The sequence below is a fragment of the Mytilus edulis genome, chromosome 1 (assembly GCF_963676685.1).
Source record: "Mytilus edulis chromosome 1, xbMytEdul2.2, whole genome shotgun sequence".
Classification (NCBI taxonomy): Eukaryota; Metazoa; Mollusca; class Bivalvia; order Mytilida; family Mytilidae; genus Mytilus; species Mytilus edulis.
The window spans coordinates 96,368,280-96,392,647 of record NC_092344.1 but is presented as its reverse complement, the minus strand read 5'-3'; the positions used below and the strand labels follow the sequence as shown (position 1 = coordinate 96,392,647).

At 32.5% G+C, this 24,368-nt stretch overlaps 1 protein-coding gene across 1 annotated transcript; it reads right to left on the bottom strand.

Moving 5' to 3' along the window:
• Nucleotides 1–788: 788 nt before the first annotated feature.
• On the bottom strand, nt 789–24,368 carry LOC139496020 (uncharacterized). Its single transcript, XM_071284460.1, has 6 exons — nt 24,031–24,368; nt 12,720–12,810; nt 7,790–8,040; nt 6,469–6,652; nt 3,287–3,463; nt 789–2,214 (listed from the first exon to the last, which is right to left on the bottom strand). Exons 2-6 carry the CDS (start codon nt 12,790–12,792, stop codon nt 2,018–2,020), a joined length of 882 nt encoding a protein of 293 aa, XP_071140561.1. The 5' UTR covers nt 12,793–12,810; nt 24,031–24,368; the 3' UTR covers nt 789–2,017.

Below are 24,368 nucleotides of genomic sequence, written 5' to 3'. Positions count from 1 at the left end.
ATTTAATTTAAAAAAAATAAATATTTTAGAATTATTTTTCAATAAATACTCTGAATCCGCCACTGAGGCTCTATATGATAACAATTTGAATGAGATTCATTTTGTATCCCATTGTGACGAAACTCATTGTCGTTTAGTAAATGATTACGCAACATCTACTTTTATTTACATTGCAAGTAAAATTGAGAATAGAAATGGGTAATATGATCGTATATTGCCATGCAGGGGGATAATTTTTAATGGAAATGTAATATTTATTATCATTGTAACCAAGTTTAAGACAGTTCTATGACACTAATCATCAGTTTTCAGTATGATCGGTCCTTTTGGTGAAATTGCTGTTCGTATTGTTAATGTTTTTATCCAAGTCATAGTAGCTAGTCCGTGTATATCCAATCATGATTTCATTTTGTTATCTACAAACGTACGTATTCCTTTGATTAATAGATTATATCAATATTAAAACTACTTTATATTTGCACCACATTCCCTTATTTGGTTCATATATATTTTTTCTGTTGGTATACGCAGAACACAAGCTTGATAAAGACCTCGTTTATTATTTTCTATATGTAATTGTTAAAAATTAAATTCACCTGTTTAGTTCCAGGTGCAAGTCGTTCCAAAGAGACATGTATAAAGACTTTTCATTGACAAACGAGCAACTCGACACTAATACATATATAACACAATACGTGGTCAATGACGATGTTAGGTACTTCTTGTATGTTTCAGAGCGCCAGTGTGTGTGTGTTTGAATTGTTTACTGAAAATTTAAAAAAATCGAACAAAGTTTTCTGTTTTATTGATAAAAATAAGAAATTGACAATTGTTCAAATGTGGGTAGCTATAAATTATTCAACCTGTGCATCATATTTCAAAATATTTAATAAAAGGTGCAGTTTCTATATGATATTTCATTTTTTTCCCATCCTTATATAAACAGTTATATCATATGCTTTGTTTATCAGAGTAAACAATCATCAAACATGATACTTTGTATTGGAATTCATTTCGTACGTAAACATATATAATGTATAAGATAATCAATATATTCATAGATACAACAATTAAATTTATTATATATCAATACAGGGTGCATTAACAAAAGTCAAAAAGAGAAAAAAAAACGTGTAATTTACAAAAATGTAGAGGACAAAATTGATGGAGTGGCATCAACCGTAAAACATATTAGTAATTCCAAATGAATATAAGTGCAAAGAAATTGTTCTACTTGAAAAATGCACTTTGTTCAACGCCTGCAACATCAATTAATGGAAACGGGGAATGTGTCAAAGAGTCTTAAATTTTGCATAGGAAATGTATGATGAAGATTTTATATACATAGATTCTAATTCTGCATACCGCTGTCCCGCACGTGTTGTCAGATCCACTGATTTTTCAACATGTTTTAAGGTATCAGAAATACGAAAATAAAATCTGATTTACGCCTATACCTATTAAGTTAAACAAATTGCACTCCAGTGGCGGATCCAGGAGGAGGGTTCCCGGCGGGGGTTGGACCCCCCCCCCCCATTTGGGGCGATCAATGCATTTAAATGGGGACATATAGTTGGAACCCCCCTTTTAAAATGGCTGGATCCGCCCCTGCACTTAACCTTAAACTTGACGATATATGACCTTGAAATCAGTAATTTACAGTGAATATATATTATCGTTCTAATTTAGCCATGAATGTATGGTACCCATGATTTGAACTTTGACCAATTGACCTTCAGTATATAACATACAAGACACCATCCCCCCTTCCCCGCCCCCTACAATGCAAACCATATCCCTATCTTGTTCTTGGCACCTTGAAAGCACACTTAATCCTTTCTTAAGATATTACATAAACTAAATGTGAAGTATGAAAGACAAAGTGATTGGGAATAAATATTTACTCATATGCATGGACTTTTTTAAATGTACAAAAACTTGAGACAGTGTATGATAAATAAAAATTAAGGACACATATATGATATCACCATGTGATGTTGAACATGTTTGTTGTTTTCTAAACAGAGCTGTCTTTGTCACTTGTTCCGGGTACATTTTTAAGTTGCAGTGTTGATTGGCTGTCTCCGTCAATTTCATCATCATCATCAGTCTGTTTGACCTCTACGTACTTATCGAACGTTTCGTTTTCGATGCAGACAATATTAGATTTTCGTCTATTCATGAGTTTGTGCCTTATATTGGATAATATGTGACCTGTTATAACATAAAAACATTCAATCAACTGTTCTTTTGTTTTTGTATTGTAGTTTGTTTTTATGTAAATAATTGGTTTATCTCCCTAGCTCTCTAAAAAAGGCCTAATCATATCTCTTCGCATTATATACAATTGAGACATGGTCGGTTAACAAGAGACCTATGTAGATCTGTACAAATCCCATGTAGATGTATATGATAATATATAACTGTTGGTGCATTTGCTTAGAAAGTCCAAAAGTTTCTTGTGCTCTCTATAGCTAGTGTCTATAGTTTATACTATATCAATGATCATCAATTAAGAGTTCCAATGGTGGTATTTTGTGTGAATCTTCTTAAAACTGACAAGATATAAGATAATGTGTTTATTGAATTATATTTTTATTTCATGATAACCTGTCATTATAATTCCGTTCACGTTTACAAAATGGCAGTTCCTAACATAACGGCATAAAAGATGTGACAAGCTGATCAAATCATACAGTCTTGCTGTCAAGAAACGATTCACTGAATTTGTGACTGATAACTGTTACAAAAATGAATGATGTTTTCGAGATTTAAAGAAACAACTCACAGAAAAAGTGATCTGTCAGATGTATTAACATTTTTACAAATCTTGTATTTGATTTCAGCAATATTGTTCACAAGCAGACAACAGTTATATGAAATGCCATGGTCCTGGTTATGCATTATATAGGGACCGTCTATCAATCATTGACGTGTATGGAGATTCGATTCCTTAAAATCATAAATGACCAGTATGTCAGTATATATATGTTAAAAAGTTTATGTTGTATTCGATGCAGATACGTAAAGATTATACATATAATCTGCGAGTATATTAAAGTTCATTGATCAATAATTCATTTAGAAGTGAGAGGTTTAGCTAACTATAAAACCAGGTTTAATCCACCATTTCAATTCTACATGAGAAAATGCCTGTACAAAGTCAGAAATATAACAGTTGAAATCTATTCGTTTGATGTTTTTTATTTTTTCCATTTACTTAGGGACTTTCCGTTTAAAATTTTCCTCATAGTTCGGTATTTTTATTATTTTACTTTTCACTTACCCTGCCTTTGCTTTCCTTCGGTTTCTTCCGGTGTGTTGTTTGTAGGTTTAGATCTGTAATACATATACATTACTACTAACAGAACCAAGAAGATACAGGCCAGACAAACACCAACAATAATCCCTTCAATCTTAATCTGTTTCATTCTCTCATCTCTTTTTGAATTGAAATTTGAAACTACAAGTAGAAATTAAAACATATAGGTACATTAATACACAATCATACCTGTTTTTCAATCATGTATTTCTACTCAAATAAATAAGATGACCCTTTCAGCTTTTAATTTAATCATTCATATGCAAGTTCCATGAAAGTGATGGAAATTGAAGATTATTATGTTTATCAAAATACACACGTCTGGATAAAGTACATTTAACTACATTACAAAAGCTTCTTATCTTAAAGAGGAAACGATTTGAAAGGCAACCAGGGTTATACAAATACTTACAATAAAAGAAAAGAAAACACTGATAGTATTATCAGCAATATACTCTGCAAGACCAACAACAAAGTACTAGAACAACCTATATTGACGATGTTTATCAGATTGTTAGATTCTAAGAGTTTCATTCTGTAGGAAACTATGCAGTTATCATTTGTAACCGTTTTAACAGGCAGGCAGTTAAAAAATAAAAAGCTAAGTGTCAAGTCAACGAGCGAGCAGTTTGATGTATAAAAGTTGCATGCAACCGTTTATAAAAGTATAATATGTGATGAAGCTATTATTTTTTAAAGACCTATTCGGACAAGGATCAGATATGTTTGGTGGTCTATAGTCGAAGGAAATTTCTTGTCAAAATTGGTAATTTGCATATACTCCTCATGAACATGACATGTCTCTATGAAGAGTTGAAAGACATATGCGTATTTTAGCATATATACCACGCAATGCGTGACGCAGAGAGGCAGGTGCTCTGAGTGGAGCATAATAGAACATTATTCCCTAACATCACTATACATTTTCAATCTTTAAAATTTTTGTTCACCTCCTATATATATGCACGACATGCACACCTCATTCCACATACCAGAATCGTCACCCATTCAACCCTTACTCCAACAAAAAAGTGATCTGGTCGAATCTTATGTTTTAAGAAAATGTCTTTTACTTATTAAACCAATCTTATAGATAATACCGCTGCTTGTAAAGTATGGGTTATTGTTTCTTTTTGGTGAAATTTGACTTATCCCCCTTTGACTCTGTTGATATAAAATGTGATAAAAAATATGAAAGTTATAATTTGACGATTTTTCTTTATTAACAAAGTATGTTAAACAAAAAATTATCAAATAACATAAGAATTGAAACGTTTTATTAGCAAATTGTGTGAATCACAAATAACAAGATGTATATATTTGACCCAAAAACGACAAACTGACAGCCACATCATATATACTAAGTATTGATACTGCAATTCATTTATATGATCACACATTAAAACCAATTTTATTATATTGTAGTGAAATTTGGGGTTCATTTAAAATTAACTCTGCTGCTTGCAAGAAAAAAAGTGATTATCTATTTGAATTAATCTACATAAATGACTATTTGGAAAAATCACATTTAAGATATTTAAAGTATATTCTTGGAGTATATAAATAAGAAAGCCTCAAATTTAGCAGTGTTATCAGAGGTTGCAAGATTTCCTCTTTATTTTTCTGTCATTATATCTATGATAAAATATGTACACAGGCTTAACAAATTGGACAAAGGGTTACTTTATGATTCTTATGTTTGTAATAAAATTTAGATGCAGAAAACATTAATTGTTGGTATTCATCTATGAGATATGTACTTCAATCAATTGATATACAAAATTTAGATACAAAGCTCAATAAATTAATTAAATTTGTTAAATGTAAACTTTGTAATAGTTTTAAAACATTTTGGTTGGTCAAAAGATCTGAAACCTTATCACAAGGTAATAGTAAATTAGAAAATTATTTCAACCTCAAGAGTGACTTTGTAAAGGAGGCTTATTTATCAATTAAAGATTTTAGTATAAGAAGAGCTATATGTAAAATGAAAATAAGTGCTCATGATCTTAGAATTAAGAAAGATAGATATAGTAAAAAAAATACATAGAGAGAACTCAACGTCTTTGTCATCACTGCTTATCACATGGATCAAATTCTATTGAAGATGAGACCCATTTTACAGTAAATTGTCCATTATATAATGAACAGAGGAAATTATTATTTGATAAAGTTATCACTTTTTGTACTAATTTTAAAGATCTACCTAATGATAAGAAATATTTCTGGCTGTTCACAAATGAGCATTTACCAACTCTCGTGTGCCTAGGAAATTACATTATTAAAGGTTTAGAAATAAGATCCAGATGTAAACAAAATATATGAAATTATATGATATATTATTGTTAAAAGATTTAATCTAATAGTTATATAAAACACATGTTGTGTTAGGCTCTGGTCCTGTCCATAACGTTAAAGTATGGTATTAGTTTTCTGTTTTGCATTTTCCAATCATATTGTGTTGTAAAATGAAATCCTTTATGGGTTCTTGATTAGATTAATAAAATTCTTATCTTATCTTATCTTATCTTATACTTTTTTGGTCATATTGAATACTCCGGTTTAGAGTAGGAGACAACAGCAACCAGATTCAGTTCCTAATTCGAAGAAAGCAAGTATCCATATGATGCGATCACAAGCACTTGTTTCTATCCATGGGAAGTTCGACTATCCATATTTTCCCATGGATAGAAACACGAGAGTGCCTGTGGATGCGATTTATAAAAAGGGAACAGCGAATGTTCATCTAGAGGTTACCTCAACGATAAATTTACGATCATAGCACAATTTAGTATTATTGCAGTTATGATTCGTCCGGTTGAGCAATTTCATGTTAACTTAAGTCTTCTATATTTGGAAAAGAAACCGTTTGACATTTCGTACACCACATGCATGCGCTTGGGGAATGGACGCCCTTTTTGTGTTTTTCTTCTTTTCTTTTTTTATTTCTGGGAAAATTAAAATAAGAATCATGTAAAAGACATCGTATATTAATTTTTGTTATTGTTATTATGTATGGAAAGAGCAAAAACACATCCAGTAAACTTAAACATTAAAGATTAGAATACAAAAAAAGGAAGACAAAAGGGTTCCATGTGGCAATTACCCTCAATTTTAGTGTGATGTTTTACTTTAGCCGTACCTACCCGTCTTTTTAGCCAGATGTTTGACTTTTGCACAAACTGGTGTGATATCTACAGAAAACTCATAGGAGTTATTCAACTTGATGTCGGAATGAAATGGATCACTTTCAAGTACGTCCATCTGTAACTTGTTCGTGACAGGACACCAAGCATTGTCGAAGGCGTTCCAATGCCAACAATCGTAGGTCTGCAAAAATAAAAATAGAACGAATCAGACCAGTTCTATGCTGAAATTTTGTTTTAAACATAAGTATCGTCTCGAATAAGATTTGGCTTTCTTTTTTTCTCAGCAGTATAGCACACATGCATTTCTTATTGAACAATGCTATATTTGCCTATTGATCATTTGAAGAGCAAGACTTATGAAGTTGTAGGTCAGCAGTTTACTGATTGTGTCTAACCATAGTGATGTTCTTTAGTGTACTCTTGCATTTTCATAGTGCTAATAACATATAAGTGTTATAACTAACGTGATCAGAGCACTTGGTGGTTATACAATGAAACGGAATCTCGCAAAATTATGACAATTTTTATTCCGTATAAGTTAACTTTAGAATATACAAGAGAAAGACAAAACTTCTTGTAAATATAGTTCAGACAAGACAGAAATCAAATTCAAAATATTAAATTGTACTTTTATAGAGTAAAAATTATTTACTTCTATATATATTTCTGTCTACGTAGTATATCACCATGTAAATTAAAGTTTTCGGGACATATCTATCGGTTCTCTGGAAATTTTGGTACCGCCTCAGACCAACTTCCCGGTGTTTAATTTTCAATAGTTAGTATTATATAGACTGCTGTTTGTCATGTAGTCGTTTTATTTTCATGGTATTGTCGGTTTACCTTTGACTTATTTTATTGTAGTCCCTTTGATATCGTTTGTCTATGTTTTACAAACCATGATATTTTTAAAATAATTTGCTAGATTTATCTGGACAAGAAGAATAACGAGTTGTTTTCTTCTGAAAGATGTAACGTAATGAGCAGATAATTTTACATTGGTCAAGTAGATAATTTTACCATGGTCAAGTAGATAATTTTACCTTGGTCAAGAAGATAATTTTACCATGGTCAAGTAGATAATTTTACCTTGGTCAAGTAGATAATTTTACCTTGGTCAAGTAGATAATTTTACCTTGGCCAAGTAGATAATTTTACCTTGGTCAAGTAGATAATTTTACCTGGTCAAGTAGATAATTTTACCTTGGTCAAGTAGATAATTTTACCTTGGTCAAGTAGATAATTTTACCATGGTCAAGTAGATAATTTTACCTTGGTCAAGTAGATAATTTTACCTTGGTCAAGTAGATAATTTTACCTTCAAGTCTCCGGTGTTGTCAAAATCAACAGCTGCTATTTTTACTTTTACATCGCAAACATTGAATGATTTTTTCCTAAATGTTACACAGAATTTTTTACACACATAATCCTTATGTTCTGTAGCCCTAAAATATAGGGTACAGTGACCATTGGGGACTTTTCCTGCTGCAAATACAGACGACCCATTCCCAGGGTTAATATCAATGGTTTCTCCACATCTATTGTCATTGGATGTAGCACTTAGGTTTACTGAAAATACAGAAGACATATCACAAGTATGAATATTTGCTTATGATACGCAGTAATTGAAAGCAAAAAATGTACACCAAACTCCGCTCCTTATGTGCTTTGATTGTCTTTTTTTGATAGTTTTTTTGTGTGTTAAGCAATTGAGTGATTCAAGCCTTTTCCAACTGAATTTTTATAGTTTGTTCTTATGTTGTGCTGTTGCACCACTGCCTCAAATAAGGAGATGGTTAAACGATAACAACATGCTAAACACTGCTACATTCTGCAAGTGTCTGTCATAATTCAGGACCGAAGCCTGTTTTATTCAGCGGTTATCGATGGTTGATATTTACCCAATTTAGTTTGCTTTATTATCTATTGTTGAAAGAATTATTTTTATCTTAAATTGTATCATATTTTGTCAGAAAGTCATCTGAGGACGAATTTTCTCGTTGCGTTCAAGACACATCGGTACGGGGTGCCGAATCAGACAATTGACTTTTGTGTTTTAATTTCCATATCAGGTAACAAAAGTCAATTTTGTATGCAAATAAGTTTATATTTGCATACCTTTTTGACAAAATTGTCATCACAAAATTGAAGTTCTCATAAAACAAGTCTGTACCACATAGTTTTGTAGACAAAAATGATTTTGTTATGACAGAATTGAATTTTGTACAAAACCATAAGAGTCCCATTCAGCGCCACGTAATCGGTGGCCTTCGGTTGTTGTCTGCTCTTTGATTGTTGTCTCTGACATATTCCCCATTTCCATTCTCAATTTTAGCTGCAATTGTTTGGTCGAGATTAAATTTCAAAAACACGTATTGTGTGTACAGTGTAATCATACCACCCACCCTCGTTTTACAAGATAGAAATAGCCTTCATTAGTAACGTTCACGACACAAAGTTTGGGTTGTCTTAGAGATATGCATTTGTTTAGTATTTCATTATACATTTCCATACATGGTGAAAGGGAAATAATTCTGTTTGAATCAGAATGATTTACCATTTGTATACAAATTATAAATGATTGGTTTGTTATCTCAGCGTTTTTTTGTCTGATTGTTTTTCCTTAATAAGTGGTTGTGTATATTGATATTTTGCGAATTGGTTACAGTTAACAGAGTTGGAAGGACACTCATCGTTTTAGTTGAATACCTTAATTAGAGCATGGCATTTTACTTCGATGCTTAGAGTTAGGTATCATATATAGTTTTCTAATTGTATTTGATATATTGTATACTAAGTGATCTGTCAAATTATCGAAACTATTGTTTCTCATTTAACTTGCAGACATCGATTTAAGAATGTACATCCTTATATATTTATTTGCACTGCCATTTTCACTTGATTAATTGATACATAAAATACATCTGTACAAATATTATTCTTATGCTCAGTCACAGTCTTTCAATACATGTATATGGGGGGTTTCAAAGAGTACATGAAACGCTTTTACGTTAGATTTTCATAACTTTGATATTAAACGATTGTAGATGAAAATTAAACAAAAACGGAGTAAGGAACTGATAGACTAGCGCATGCATTTAAAGTACAATTTAAGGACTGTTGTGTAATAAGCTTTAGTATATAAGAAACCGATGGAAGACAACCTAAATGACCGCTTTTTTCGGATCAAACAAAATTAGAAAACTTATCATGTTCAATCGAACATAATTCAGCACAGCTAAACACGTCCAATCAATCAAGAAGTATTGTAAATGCTGTTAAAAAAAATTAAAAAAGAGCCTAGTATTCTACCACACATGTTAAGGTTGCTGGAGTGTCTCTCTCTCTCTTTATATATATATATATATAAAAATGATCGCCTAAGAGGATTTTTTTTTAACTAGGGGTCCTAGACCTTGTCCCCCCTTAAAATACATTGCAATTAACGAAATCACAGTTATTTTATATCGGTTATAAATGGGGACTTATTTTTTTCCTTATTGAGGACACAATAAAAGAAAGAATTGGTTAAAATTAAAAATCTGCAACATGCCAAAAAAGGGAAGCTTAGAAAAAGATATCCAATGTATCATTATCATTCTTATAAATTATTGAAGGTTATATTGAACGACTTCCTTGTATTGATTACCGCGGACTTAAATCATCCTAATTCAATAATTTGTGTGTCTTCGTAAGAAAAGCGATTTCTTTAACGAGTTGGAGGTATAGAGAATAAAATTTCCTTATTTGAAAAATAATTTCTGTCAAAGGTCCCCTTCATCCAACAGTTTTTACCAAATTTCATAGGGAAACTATTCCAAATTGATTCACCACCTCGAAAATAAACGGTATTTATTTGAATATCAGAGTTATTCAGACAAAACAGCGCTCACCCTTGGGTATACAGCAAATTATATACAAATACTATTCAAGCAGCAAATATAGTGTCGACATATCTTGTAAATCGATACTACAGACTATTTCATTTGTAAGTTTCGATCAAATATTTATGTATCAATTCAAGATTCTATAATAATGTCCAATAAACACACTACTAATTCTAACAGTTCTGGAAGATTACTTTTAAACATATTTCAATAAGCAAAACGAATTCTCTGGGCATATTCATGTCATCCATTCTTTCTGTAAACAGCAAATAATACTGTTTGTTGAAACTTATAATACAACCAGATTTAACCCACACTTTTCTACTAAAGGAAATGTCTGCACCAAGTCAGGAATATGACAGTTGCGTTATTCAATTCGTTTGATGTGTTTGAGCTTTTGATAAAGCCATATGTTAAGGGACTTTCCTTCTTTTAATTTTCTTTGGAGTTCGGTATTTTAAGCTCACCTTGCCCAAAGGGCCAAGTGAGCTTTTCTCACCACTTGGCGTCCGTCGTCCGTCGTCGTTAACTTTTACAAAAATCTTCTCCTCTGAAACTACTGGGACAAATTTAACCAAACTTGGCCACAGTCATCACTTGGGTATCTAGTTTTAAAAATATGTGTCGGTGACCCGGCCAACCAACCAAGATGGCCGCTATGGCTAAAAATAGAACATAGGGGTAAAATGTAGATTTTGGCTTATAACTCTGAAACCAAAGCATTTAGAGCAAATCTGAAATGGAGTAACATTGTTTATTACGTCAAGATCTATCTGCCCACCAATATAACCCGTTGTTGGGTTGCTGCCCCCGAATTAGTAATTTTAAGGAAATTTTGCGGTTTTGGGTTATTATCTTGAATATTATTATTGATAGAGATAAACTGTACACAGCAATAATGTTCAGCAAAGTGAGATTGACAAACACATCATCATTACCAAAACACAATTTCAGTTGTTTCATAATATAGTGTTTGTTTTACCGTTTGGAGAATGTTTTCCATCTTCGCATGACAGAAAATAATAACAAAGTTTCCTTTTTTGTGTTAAATTTATAGACACTTTTATGTATTCATATCGTTATAAAAAGGTAGTTGTGGTATGACTGCCAGCGAGTCAACTATCCATCAGTAAAGCCACCATCACACTAGACCAAGGTCATGAAGATCCACACTACAATCTATAAAAAATAAGATCGCGGTTCGATCGTGGTATGGTCGGCTTGAATGTGCAATGTTTCATAGTTTTCACGTTCTTATCACGACTTGCTGTGATCTTGATAGATCCTGCTACGACAGTAACACGTTTTCTAGTAATGATCTTGTCGCGCTCTTGTTACGTCTATAAGACTTTATATTACGACGACTTACACGATCTTTGTACACTTTTATCAAGACCTTCCATTTCGTTGTCGTTTTTACAATATCTTGACTTTTCCATTGTACACACCAGTTTCATTCAGAAAACATGGTACACAATATCAAAAACACTTAGAAGTCGTGGTACTAAGTATCATCAGAAAGAAATCGTGCAATTATTAGGGCTAGGACGTAGTAGAATCGTATTAAAGTCGTACTTAGGACAACAAGCGAGTAGCGTATTATTACATCATCGTAGTATAATCGTATCATTGTCTTAGTAGAATCGTAATATAGACGAAGTGAAATATCAGGATAGTCGCCGTGAAATCGAAGTAAGGTCGCAGCGAAATATTTTCAATTAACCCCGATAGTACCGTGTTTCCAATACGATGCTTCTACGCTCATGCTGATCTTAATACGTCCTCACTATGACCTTCCTAGGCATCTACTACGACTAGTGTTGGCCATGACTGCACTAAAAAAAAATAGTTGTTCAAAGTTAGTCGTAGAAATCCACGATTCGGCATGCCCTTATTACGTCCTTACCACAACAACCTCCTAGTTTGACGTGGTGTAACCAAAGGAAGAGGACAGAATAAAATGTAGGTCAATGTGCACCTTCAACACTGAGCAATACTCGTAACTGTAGTGTAGTATTAATATGGTACCCGCAATGACAAAATATGAAACAATTCAGACGAAATAACTATGATAATTGGAAGACTAAGCTTACCTGAACAAATTATAATCAATATCATAGTAAGGAGATGCTTGTTTTGACTTCATTTTCATCAACCACTATTTTTTGGATGCAAACATATTTTACCAGCAGCAGTCAGTCCTTTTGCTTATTTCAAGATGTATCATTTGCGTCAAATATTTTTTCCCCCAGATATGCGTCAATTTAACTGATCATTTCTTAGTGTTTGTGTGGGTGTGGGTGTGGGCGTGGGTGTGTATATGTGTGTGCATGGATGAATTTGTAATCTTTCATGTGTTACCAATAGTATCTGCATGCAAAGGCACAAAGCACTGTATGAGCAACGTAGAGACTGCAGCAATTGTCGATATCATTTGGACATTCGTGTTAATCTGAAAATGAAGAAAAAAAACAATGTAATAAACGAAAAGAATCGTGCCACTATTATTACAAAATACTACTCCTAAAATATGAAAAGATCAAACATATCTATGAGCAGTTAATTCCCCATTACTGTTACCGACATACCTGTTCAAAATCCAGAATCGATTGATAAAAAGACTGGCGAATTGCACGTCGATATCAATGAGTACACCCCGAAAGACTTAACTGCAGTTTAACATTAAATAAACCTTACACAAAAGGGGGCGCGAAAGATATAATGGGACAGTCAAACTCATAGATCAAAAATAAACTGACAACAACATGGCTAACAAAGAAAAAGACAAACAGACAAATAATAGTACACAAGACACAACATAGATAACTAAAGACTAAGCAACCACACGAATCCCACAAAAAAACTGGGGGGTGATCTCAGGTGCTCGGGAAGAGTAAACATATCCTGGTCCACAATGATGTGGCACCCGTCGTGTTGCAAATGTTATTACAAACCCGGTAAATAGTCGAATTCGGTAGGTCACATTTGTGAAAATGTAAGGGGATTTTAGTTGACTTTTAAAGATGTTGAAGACCGTCATCGAAAACTGTAATACTTATTTCTTTACAAGACATTACCTCATTTTGGGGATTTTTTGGTTCTTAATTGGTATACAAAAGGAACTAAAGTTATCTAAAATCACAGCTGTTATCTAAAATGACAACTAAATGTTTAAGCAGTATGAAGAAGGTCAAAACTGAATCAAACATAATGACATTTTTTTTTAAACGCTGATGTCGATGCCCTCAAAATAAAAAATAAAAAACATGGCTACAATCATATAGACTCATTGTCTGCATGGTCATACTATTGAAAGCCATGACTGTCTTCTGATGTTTATTGTTTAATATCATATGTTCGGTGCTTTATGCATTATGCACAGTAGTATCTATATTATGTTCAGTAGTTTTCATATTATATTCAGTAGTTTTGACATTATGTTCAGTAGTTTTGACATTATGTTCGGAGCTTTGATTATTATGTTCAGTAGTTTCATTATTATATGCAGTGGTGTTTAAATTATGTTCGGTACTTCTGACGTTATATTCAGTGAATTTTTCATTATATTCAGTACTTTCGACATTATGTTCAGTAGTTTCAATATTATTTGCAACTACAATATTATGTATTACCTTCAGTGGTCCCGGTTTCTTTATATTCGGTGGATTATTCGTTATGTTCAGTAAAATCACCAGCATTATACTCGGTTCAATGAACTATATGTTCAGCGGTTGTATCATTATTATGATGCAGTAAAAGTCGGGAAATTAATAACGGAATTCATTGGAAAAAAACCAGACGCGGATATTTTTGACGGACGTTTTCTTTATGGACATCATTTTAACGGGATGGAATGAAAATGGCAGAAATGGAAGCTGAATTTAATTGGTTTGGTTTACGCTCCCACGCTGGCGATGATTTTCCACAAGGAAAACACAACTCCTGACTTAATTTTCAAGATGTAATGATTGATTGATTGTTGTTTTCTGAACGTACAGTTGCACATTTTTCACGCATATCTAACGACGAAGAGAAGAATTTCAAACAAGAACTTAGCAGTTGCGTGCGTTGTTGTTGAAACACCATTACCATAAAGAGACGACAAAAAGACAAACAAAATACAAAATACAAAAAAAAAATCTATAGCTTCTATATTCTTTAGTTGACAACCCTTTTTGTTGGTTGGATGTACATATGACAACAACACCTTGTACAGATATTCTTTCATAAACAAAAACAGTTAAATATATTGAACAAAACTATTCGTCACAATAACAACTAAGGGTTTGGACTGGGAATAACGGAAAAGGCGGTCTCTATTTCTTTGTTCTGTAATTCTTTTGGCCATTCTTATCTATTCAGTAAGAAATATGCTTATTCTTTAAATTATATGTCCCTTTTGAATTTGTCACTGCACTACAAAAATGAAACCATTTATCATAATTGATTAGTATCTGGTTGAAGCCTAACTCGGAAAAATATAATAAATATTTTAATGTATTTGTAATAATTTGGATATATGGGATAACAAGCAGCAGCTCAGGTGAAATCGTGTATATATATTTGATCTTGTTTGGTTTGTGATAGGAGTTAATAGTACATAGCAGATGAGCATGCAGTTTATAATATATACAACACCATTTGTTATCCGACTTCAAGAGTAATCTGGAATCTGATAGAATAAAATTTAATCACCAGAATTAGATTTTATCATTGATAGTCCAACAAGATATAAAAACAAATGCCTATCAATCTGTTGTTTTAGATAATTTTAAAATATATCTTACATTTATAAATAGTGAACAAACTTGTTTTACCAACGAAAAAAAAATCGAAAACAATGTCATCCGTCCTCGAGCATTCGTCTCCCAGACCTTAGCAATAAATTGTTGTTTTAAATTGTAATGGATTATTGATCTTACAAATATGAAACCGAATACGGATGAATCATGCCGGCGAAAAAGACATTTTGATTCTGCAATTCCCTTCAAGCGTCCATAAATTTTGAAATTATAAAGAAACTAAGGTTTTAACTCCTTCAGGCAAAGTTGACCTTCGACTAATTTGGTTATTTTCTTTTTGTTGTCCTTTTTGGTCAGATAGCTTTTGAACTGTTCAAGTTCTGTTCTTATACATCCTTGGTTCCACATATTAGACTCTGAGCGTAAGTGATAAATCGATAATAGCTCTTTGATTGTATGAAATTTATGACTAGTTTTTTTTCTGCTATTGCAGAGCTTTTTGGTCTGAACTCTATCATTAACTGTTTTATCATTGTTGTTATAATTTCTGACAAAATGCAGGAGAAGAAATAAGGCAAACTTTGTCTTCAATAGTGGACGAAATGGTACGGTCAAGATTTGTCAACCCGTGCAAGACCGTGATTTTGAAGGAAAATACTGATGCTTATGCGAATGAACATAATTTGAATGGCTAAGATCAATGAACCAGTTCTGAGTAGGACCAGTTCAATTTTTTTCATTCCCCTCCCCCCTCATTTTTAGCAACCCTTCATTCTGTATTATTAATTCCCCCCCCCCCCCCATTTTTCTTTATATTCTCTCTTTTTTAGGGGAGTGGCATTGTTGTCTATTCTGTAAACCTCATCCACAACCTCATATTTTTTTCAGATAAATACCTGACACTCAAACGCTTTTTAGCGGGATAGTATGCGTGATACTGTAACACTATCTACAAGGAGGTTTTTGGTGGTCTCTTTAAGAAGTCAGTGCATGAGATTAATATGCTCCAACCAACCAACGAAAAGTGTTGCCTACGAAGAATATAAAAGCTATAGAATGTGTTTTTATATTTTGTATTTTGTTGTTTGTCTTTTGCCATCTCTCTATGGTAATGGTGTTCCAACAACAACGCACGCAACTGCTAAGTTCTTGTTTGAAAATTATTTTCTCCGTCATAAATATGCGTGAAATATTTGCCACCATACTTTCAGAAAGCAACAATCAATCAATCATGACTTTTTACAAATTTAGTCAGGAGTTATTTTTTCCTTGTGAACATTGACAACGTTGGAACGTAAAACCAAACCGTTTTAATATTGCTTTCATTTCTTCTATTTTGATTTCATCACTCATAAAAGGTGTCCATAAAGTAAACGTCAGCCAAACATGTCCGCGTTCGTTTTTATCCAACAAATTCCGTTATTAATTTCCCGACTTTTACTGCATCATCATCATGATACAACCGCTGAACATATAGTTCATTGAACCGAGTATAATGCTGATGATTTTACTGAACATAACGAATAATCCACCGAATATAAAGAAACCGGGACCACTGAAGGTAATACATAATATTGTAGTTGCAAATAATATTGAAACTACTGAACATAATGTCGAAAGTACTGAATATGTCAGAAGTACCAAACATAATTTAAACACCACTGCATATAAATATGAAACTACTGAAAATAATAATCAAAGCACCGAACATAATGTCAAAACTAACATAATGTCAAAACTACTGAACTTAATATGAAAACTACTGAACATAATATAAATACTACTGAACATAATATAGATACTACTGAACATAATATAGATACTACTGAACATAATGCATAAAGCACCGAACATATTGAACAATAAACATCAGAAGACAGTCATGGCGTTCCATATCAATCACAGCATCAGTATCATTAGCAGGTAGTTCATGAAATTATTACCTTATAATGATAAATATAGCTATTAGCACATACTCTTATTGGACTAAATAAAAAATTTCACATCATTTCTCCATCATTTTCGAGTTAACAGTTTAAAGTCATATGAAACGAGTGAGTGGTGAAAAATAATGTTTATCCAATCTAGAACCAATGCATGTATATATCATAAACTTATTCCTCTGTGCACGAATTTCTCATTTTTTTACGCAAATATATCGTTTAATCGTCATTTTTTTTCTCTGTCTGTAATGATTTAACAAATATGGCTGCTCATTAAATGCCGTGTTTTGAAGCCGAAGTTTACCGATTGATAGTAAACAAATAACAAAAAGCATGGGTATTGAGCACGTGTTTAACATGTACAATCAGATAATTGTTTATTTTAATGACAGATCCATGCGTATTGCGATCACCGGATTTTTACGAGGAGGGTTACGCTTAGGTCACTATGCATACGGAAAATATGTCGGCGAATTGCTTCCTCATGAAAAATAAGTAAACTTCTTCTTAATGTTGACAAATTCAAGAATGTTCCTCAGAAAAAAGTATGGTCTGCACATAAGTTGTATAATGAAAACTATCCATTTAGTTATAAAAAAACATATGCATAATTTTTTTTAATTTGAGGTATCTTATGACTTTAAATTAACCATGTAATTACGAATATCTATATATATATATATATAGAGAGAGAGAGAGAGAGAGAAAGAGAGAGAGTACTGTAGAGGCGTTTGTTGAATCAGGGAACATAATTGGGGTTGGTAGATTACAAATTAACCAAATTTTTAACAGCAGCATTGTATACAGATGACAATAGAATCATATTCAAAACAGTGTAGCTGTGGTCATTGATTGACGACCTTAATTTATCCCATTGACTGGGACAGATTAGGTGAACGTTTGTCTGTAACGACCGCTGCTCACTATGTACTTGTTAAAGACACTTAAACTGTGGGGTCACAAAAGGTTCTCAACTCATAAATAAAGTAATTAGAAAAACTAATCAGGAATAACACGATGTTTTGATTTGTATCAATAATATATATCAAAACATAAAGTTATTCCTGAATAATTTTTCGAATTATTTTAATATTAAAGGCGTTAAGAACCTTTGGTGATCCACAGCTTAAATTCTATAATAAGTAAGTAGTGAGCAGTGGTCGTTACAAACAAACGTTCACATAATCTGCCCCAGTCAATGGGATAATTTAAGGTTGTCAATCAATGGCCACAGCTACACTGTTTTGAATATGATTCTATGTCGTTCCCACAAGATAGTTGTCTCGTTCACTCAAGATGATATGCCGTTCCCTCAAGATGCTATGTCGTTCCCAAAAGATAGTTATCTCGTTCACTCAAGATGATATGTCGTTCCCTCAATATGCTATGTCGTTCCCAAAAGATAGTTATCTCGTTCACTCAAGATGATATGTCGTTCCCTCAAGATGCTATGTCGTTTCCACAAGATAGTTATCTCGTTCACTCAAGATGATATGTTGTCCCCATTAGATAGTTATCTCGTTCCTTCAAGATACTTAATCGTTCCCTCAAGATGCTTTGTCGTTCCCTCAAGAAATTATGTCGTTCGCTAAAGATGATATGTCGTTCCCTCAAGATATTATGTCGTTTTCTCAAAATGCTATGTCGTTTCAACAAAATAGTTGTCTTGTTCCCTCAAGATGATATGTCGTTTTCACAAGATAGTTATCTTGTTCCCTAAAGATAATATGCTGTTCCCTTAAGATGTTCTGTTGTCTTCAAGATAGTTATCTTGTTCCTACAAGGAACGAGATAACTATCTTGTGGAAACGACATATTATCTTGTGGGAAATACATAGTATCTTGAGGGGACGGGATGACTTACTTGTGGAAACGACATAACATCTCGAGGGAACGACATATCATCTTGAGGATCGAGATTGCTATCTCTTGAGGGAACAACATAGTATCTTGAGGGAACGAGATAGTATCTTGAGGGAACGAGATAGTATCTTGAGGGAAAAACATAGTATCTTGAGGGAAAAACATAGTATCTTGAGGGAACGAGATAATTATCTTGAGGGGACAACATAACATCTTGAGGGAACAACATTACATCTTGAGGGAACAACATAGCATCTTGAGGGAACGAGATAACTATCTTGTGGGAACGACATAGCATCGTGAGGGAACGACATATTTTTTTTTCTTTCATGGCCGCATTCTGCCACCGTTTCAACCACCAGCACTTAAAATTCTGAAGGCGACAATGACCCAACCAAATAAGGGTTAACTTATTTTTTTCTTACAGATCAAAGTATATACGTTTTAATCTGAGATCTTTTCAAATGAAAGTCAATCAACAATGATATTACCGGATAGAATTATTAATTAGTGAAAGTTTTGATTCTTTAATGAGTTACAACATTCTTGTTCTAATCTGCCCCCAGAAACCCTACTTGAAACAATAGAATGAAATTCAAAACAGTGTAGCTGTGGCCATTGCTTGACACATTAAATTCATCCATTGACTGGGACAATTTAGGTGAACGTTTGTATGTAACGACCACTGCTCACTATGTACTTTTTAAAGACGCTTAAACTATGGGGTCACCAAAGGTTCTCAACATCTTAATAAAGTAATTCGAAAAATTAATCAGAAATAACACGATGTTTTGATTTATATCAATTATATAAATCAAAACATAAAGGTTATTCCTGATTAACTTTTCGAATTATTTTATAATTAAAGGCGTTAAGAAACCTTTGGTGACCCCACAGTTTAAATGTCTATCGTAGGTACGTCGTGAACAGTGGTCGTTACAGACAAACGTTCATGAAAATTGACCCGGTCAATGGATGAATTTAATGTGTCAATCAATGGCCACAGCCACACTGTTTTGAATTTCATTCTATTTAGGATTTAATGTCAATAGGGTCATTTATACTCATGTTTGTTCAAATGTCATCTTTAGTGTATTGAATTATATGGCTGGAAAAACTATAAAAGTTCCATCTGAGCAAGGATTAGTATAGTAAGAAGGATTGGAATCTCTTACTATACAAATCCTTGATCTGAGCAAAGTTCTAAATAAGTTAATTAGCCAATGATAGGTTTTAAAGATGATAAACAGAGACATAACGATAGGAGAATCAAAACATAAATAAAAAAGTAGTATGAAAGCTTGTTTAATAGTTATTGTTACTTAAAAAATCGATGGATTCCATCTGTTTCTGAAAGCAATCTCTCCTTTATCTCATAAGTATATACTTTCTTGTTCCTAGCAACCTACATTTTATAGGTATGTAATCAATTATAGAACAGGAAAAAAATCCCCTGGTAATTTGAACATCAATAGATATCATGTGTTTAAAATTGTTATTCCCAGAATATATATGTTATCATATATTGGATTTCTTCCATGAACTACTAATTGAATTTTTTTAATGCAACAAGTATATCGAAACTATAATCTACGACTTCAAAACTAAATAGACCAAAATTGCAAAATAATTTCTTATCTCAAAACCATGGATTTCATTGGTGGGATGCTTGAAAATGGGCGAAATGAAGTATGGGATAATGCATCATTTGTAAACATGCAACTTTTGTTTTTGTGTGGTGTATGTTCTGTTACTATTGGTTTCTGATTGTTTAAATTATTGCTTAAAAAAAGACTTATTTGTTATTCATTTGAATTACCATATATGTCCAAAGTATTCAGATTTTATTTGACATTGTTTTGTTATATTATTGACATTGTTTTGAACAATCTATACTTCAATGCTATAATGACTTGATTGTAAACAGAGTTAATTTCTTGGAAATCCTTTTTAAAAATAATAAAGACACATGTGGGCATGTTTAATGATGTGCAATCATCTGTAATGTAATGTTGAAATAGGAAAGTACTGACATAGTACTGGCAGAATTGTATTTTACAACAAACTGTTATCCCAGCAGGCACCATTGATTATAATTATACTGAACGAACGTGGTTAACGTTAATTTGTATATTCGGCTTCTTTTGTCCACTGGAACATTGAATTTCAATTACAGTGATGAATTACAACTAAGAACTCAAAGGAGTAGGTCCAGTAAGACCCCTTTTTGGCCCCAACATATAGCAATTTTACAAGATTGTTGAAATGTAAACTTTAAGTTATCTTTTTGAAAGTAGATTGCTTCTGCTACATAAATATGGTCTGTTTTTGACAATGCCATGTACATGTATCGGGTACTAGCATCATTTAGTCATGCTAAATTACTGAAATCTTCACAATCTTAGCATTTGAGTTAAATTTTAGACGGTTTCCGTCTGAAACGAAAGTGGCCGCATTTGTGTTCATTCTTAATATTGAAATATAAGTTGTATTTGATGATAATACATACCACATATAAATGTTGAGGATGAACACGTCACCGATGCGGCCACTTTCATTTTTGACAAAAACCATGTGAAAAGTGACAATTTTTGGCATATTTGATAGATTTTTCATATTTAAGCTTGAATTGGAGCATTTTTAATTACTTAATCAGTTAAAATCTTTCACTTAAAACAATTGAATCAACTGAAATAGACATTTAAGTGTTTAAAAAGTGTCCAAAATCTTTCGTCAGATAAACTTGAAATTTGAGGCCAAAATCCGCCCTTACCGGACCTACTCCAAATTTATCACCTATTTGTACAAAACTTTATTATATCTGAGAATAAAAGACCTTGGTGCTGAATACCTTTATAATAGATGCCTTATATTTTAAAGTTCCCGTCTGTCCTTTGCCTATTTTCCTTTACCTTATTGTTTAAGTTCAGCCAATGCCTAAAAACTGTAAATTTTTGTGTCGTGTGAAAGGATAGTTTGATATTGTATATTAGTTCATTGCAAGACCTACGACATGTCCACCAGAGAGTGTTCACCTGACCTCGAAAGTTAAGTTACGTTTTCCGTGATCATGGCCGTATCGCATATAATTTTAGAATGTTTATTTAGGGCAACCATATTTGGTGTATGGAATGAATGTATATGTATGCATTTCAGTCTAACGGGTTTCATCTTACATTGGTCCCATTTTCAGTGTTGATACGTCAATAAAAAGTATATGGGGTTTGATCTGGGTTTGTTTTTTTTCAGATACTTCAAGGAATAGGTCAACTTTATTTGGTGTTTGGAATCATTGTAAGGCATAAAGGTCTGTCTGTAAGCTTACATCTGATTCTGTTGGGTTATTTTTTTTCTAAATAAGTGAGCATTCAACGGAAGAAGTCTGTCGCCTGTCGTTTCCAAATGACATAAACGGGAATCGCGATTCGAACAACATCGTTGCATTTTAGAATATGCCTTAAATTTTTTCCAGCGTGAACCGGTTGACAACGCTCCTAATTTTTCTTAGAATTTTGAACATTAAGCAAGAATTATTCATTGTGTATTCCATATGGTCTTGCCAAAATCCATCATTAGAAAAATAAATTTGTGAATGTCGGTTTGTTTAGTCCCTGGTTATTTATCTGTAGGTGGTGGTAAAGCTTCTGTTTTTTTCTAGGAATAATCATAGATTCTGTATTTTTTTGGCATTGAAATATTATGACCTGCTATATTTTTTTAAATAAGTTATTGTTAAGAATTGCAAAAAGTAAAATCACAAAAATACTGAACTCGGATGAAAATTCAAAACGGAAAGTCCCTAATCAAATGGCAAAATCAAATGACATTACACATCAAACGAATGGACAACAACTTATGGCAAGCCGTTCTCGTCAAAACTATGTTTAAACCATTTTTCGAAAAATTAACACACTGAGAATTACAACAAAGCACACTGAGATTTAAAAGCTTCAAAACGCACACTGAGAATTGAAAATTACACACTGAGAATTAAAAATTACACACTGAGATTTCATAAAGACGCACTGAGATTACAAAAATGAAAAACGCACACTGAGAATTGAAAATTACACACTGAGATTTCAAAAAGACACACTGATAATAAATAAACTGAAAACACACACTGAGAATTTGTAATTACACACTGAGAATTTAAAATTACACACTGAGAATTTAAAATTACACACTGAGATTTGTGCGCACTTTTTATGCGCACATATCTAATTAGCATACTTAATCTGAATCTATTACAAGCTTAAAACAACAAGGGGACAGAACTCGTTAGTCGTTCGATTTGGTTCCAAATTATTAATAAAAAAAACTTAAGAAAAACAAGAACCAGAAAAATACCCACTTACTCTTATTACAAAATATAACCAAATGGTGAAACACTTTATTAAAATTACAAGAAAACATTGGAACAATCTGCAAACGAATGCAGTGAAATGTTTACTCAAGTGTCTATTATAGCATATAAACGTAACAAAAATATAAAACTCTCACTTGTATGACAGTCGCATCAAATTAAATCATATTCACAGTTTCGATCGTGTTATCAAATACTAAATACAATTAAGTAATGTATCAGTGAAGATATAATTTTGGCATGACTAAAACATCGACAGTGTCATTTATAAAAACTAAAAACAATAAAGGCCCAAAAATAGACCAAAGGGAATCCCTGCCTTCAGCTATTCAGATGATCTTGTCTAATTTATTACCACATGGTTGGAGCTTACGGATATATACTGTTCATACATTTCAATAAATTACCAAATATTCCACTTTGATACAATTTGAAAAGCAGACCTTATGTCAATCTCTCTCAAAGACTTTACTTATATCATAGAATACAACAATTATTTTGTACACTTATTGAGAGCTTACCAAAATTCCTTTTATATACCAACCAGTAAATTTATATTTAAATTCCCATAGTAAACTAAACTATTGATTACTGCTGAAAATATAATTTGTTTTTGGATGAATGGAACCATGTCTAGAAACAAAGCGTTTACATATTTATCCATGCTATATTCATACTTTTAAACGTTAGAATTATATGAAGAAGAAAGAAGTTAAAGGAAATATAAAAATATATCCCATATTGTATTTAAAACTTACCTATTGGGAATGAAAACAATATCACAGTCACAGGAAACACAATTATCGTTATTTTTCTATAGCATCACCAACTTGTGAAGTATTGTTTATTAGATTGTGTTTTCTGTTAATTCCCCGACTCGGGTAAGGTAATCTGGACGTTGGCGCCTTACATTTATCTATCTAAATATCATACAGATATAACATTATCAATTATTTAAGTTTGAAATCCTACGAGAGATTCCATTGCTGATGAAACTAATATAATGAAATCATCAGAACATCATATTAGAAACATGTATATGGCTTTACTTTGCGATTCACAGTTCATTGATCAACTGGAGCGAATTCCCCATGCT

Excerpts from the sequence above, each read along its gene's own strand:
- LOC139496020 (XM_071284460.1), bottom strand. The coding sequence starts at position 12,792 with ATGATATCGACAATTGCTGCAGTCTCTACGTTGCTCATACAGTGCTTT. Across the intron at positions 6,653-7,789 it reads ACAACACCGGAGACTTGAAG|ACCTACGATTGTTGGCATTG; the intron begins GTAAAATTATCT and ends TTATTTTTGCAG. Across the intron at positions 3,464-6,468 it reads ACATCTGGCTAAAAAGACGG|TTTCAAATTTCAATTCAAAA; the intron begins GTAGGTACGGCT and ends TTCTACTTGTAG.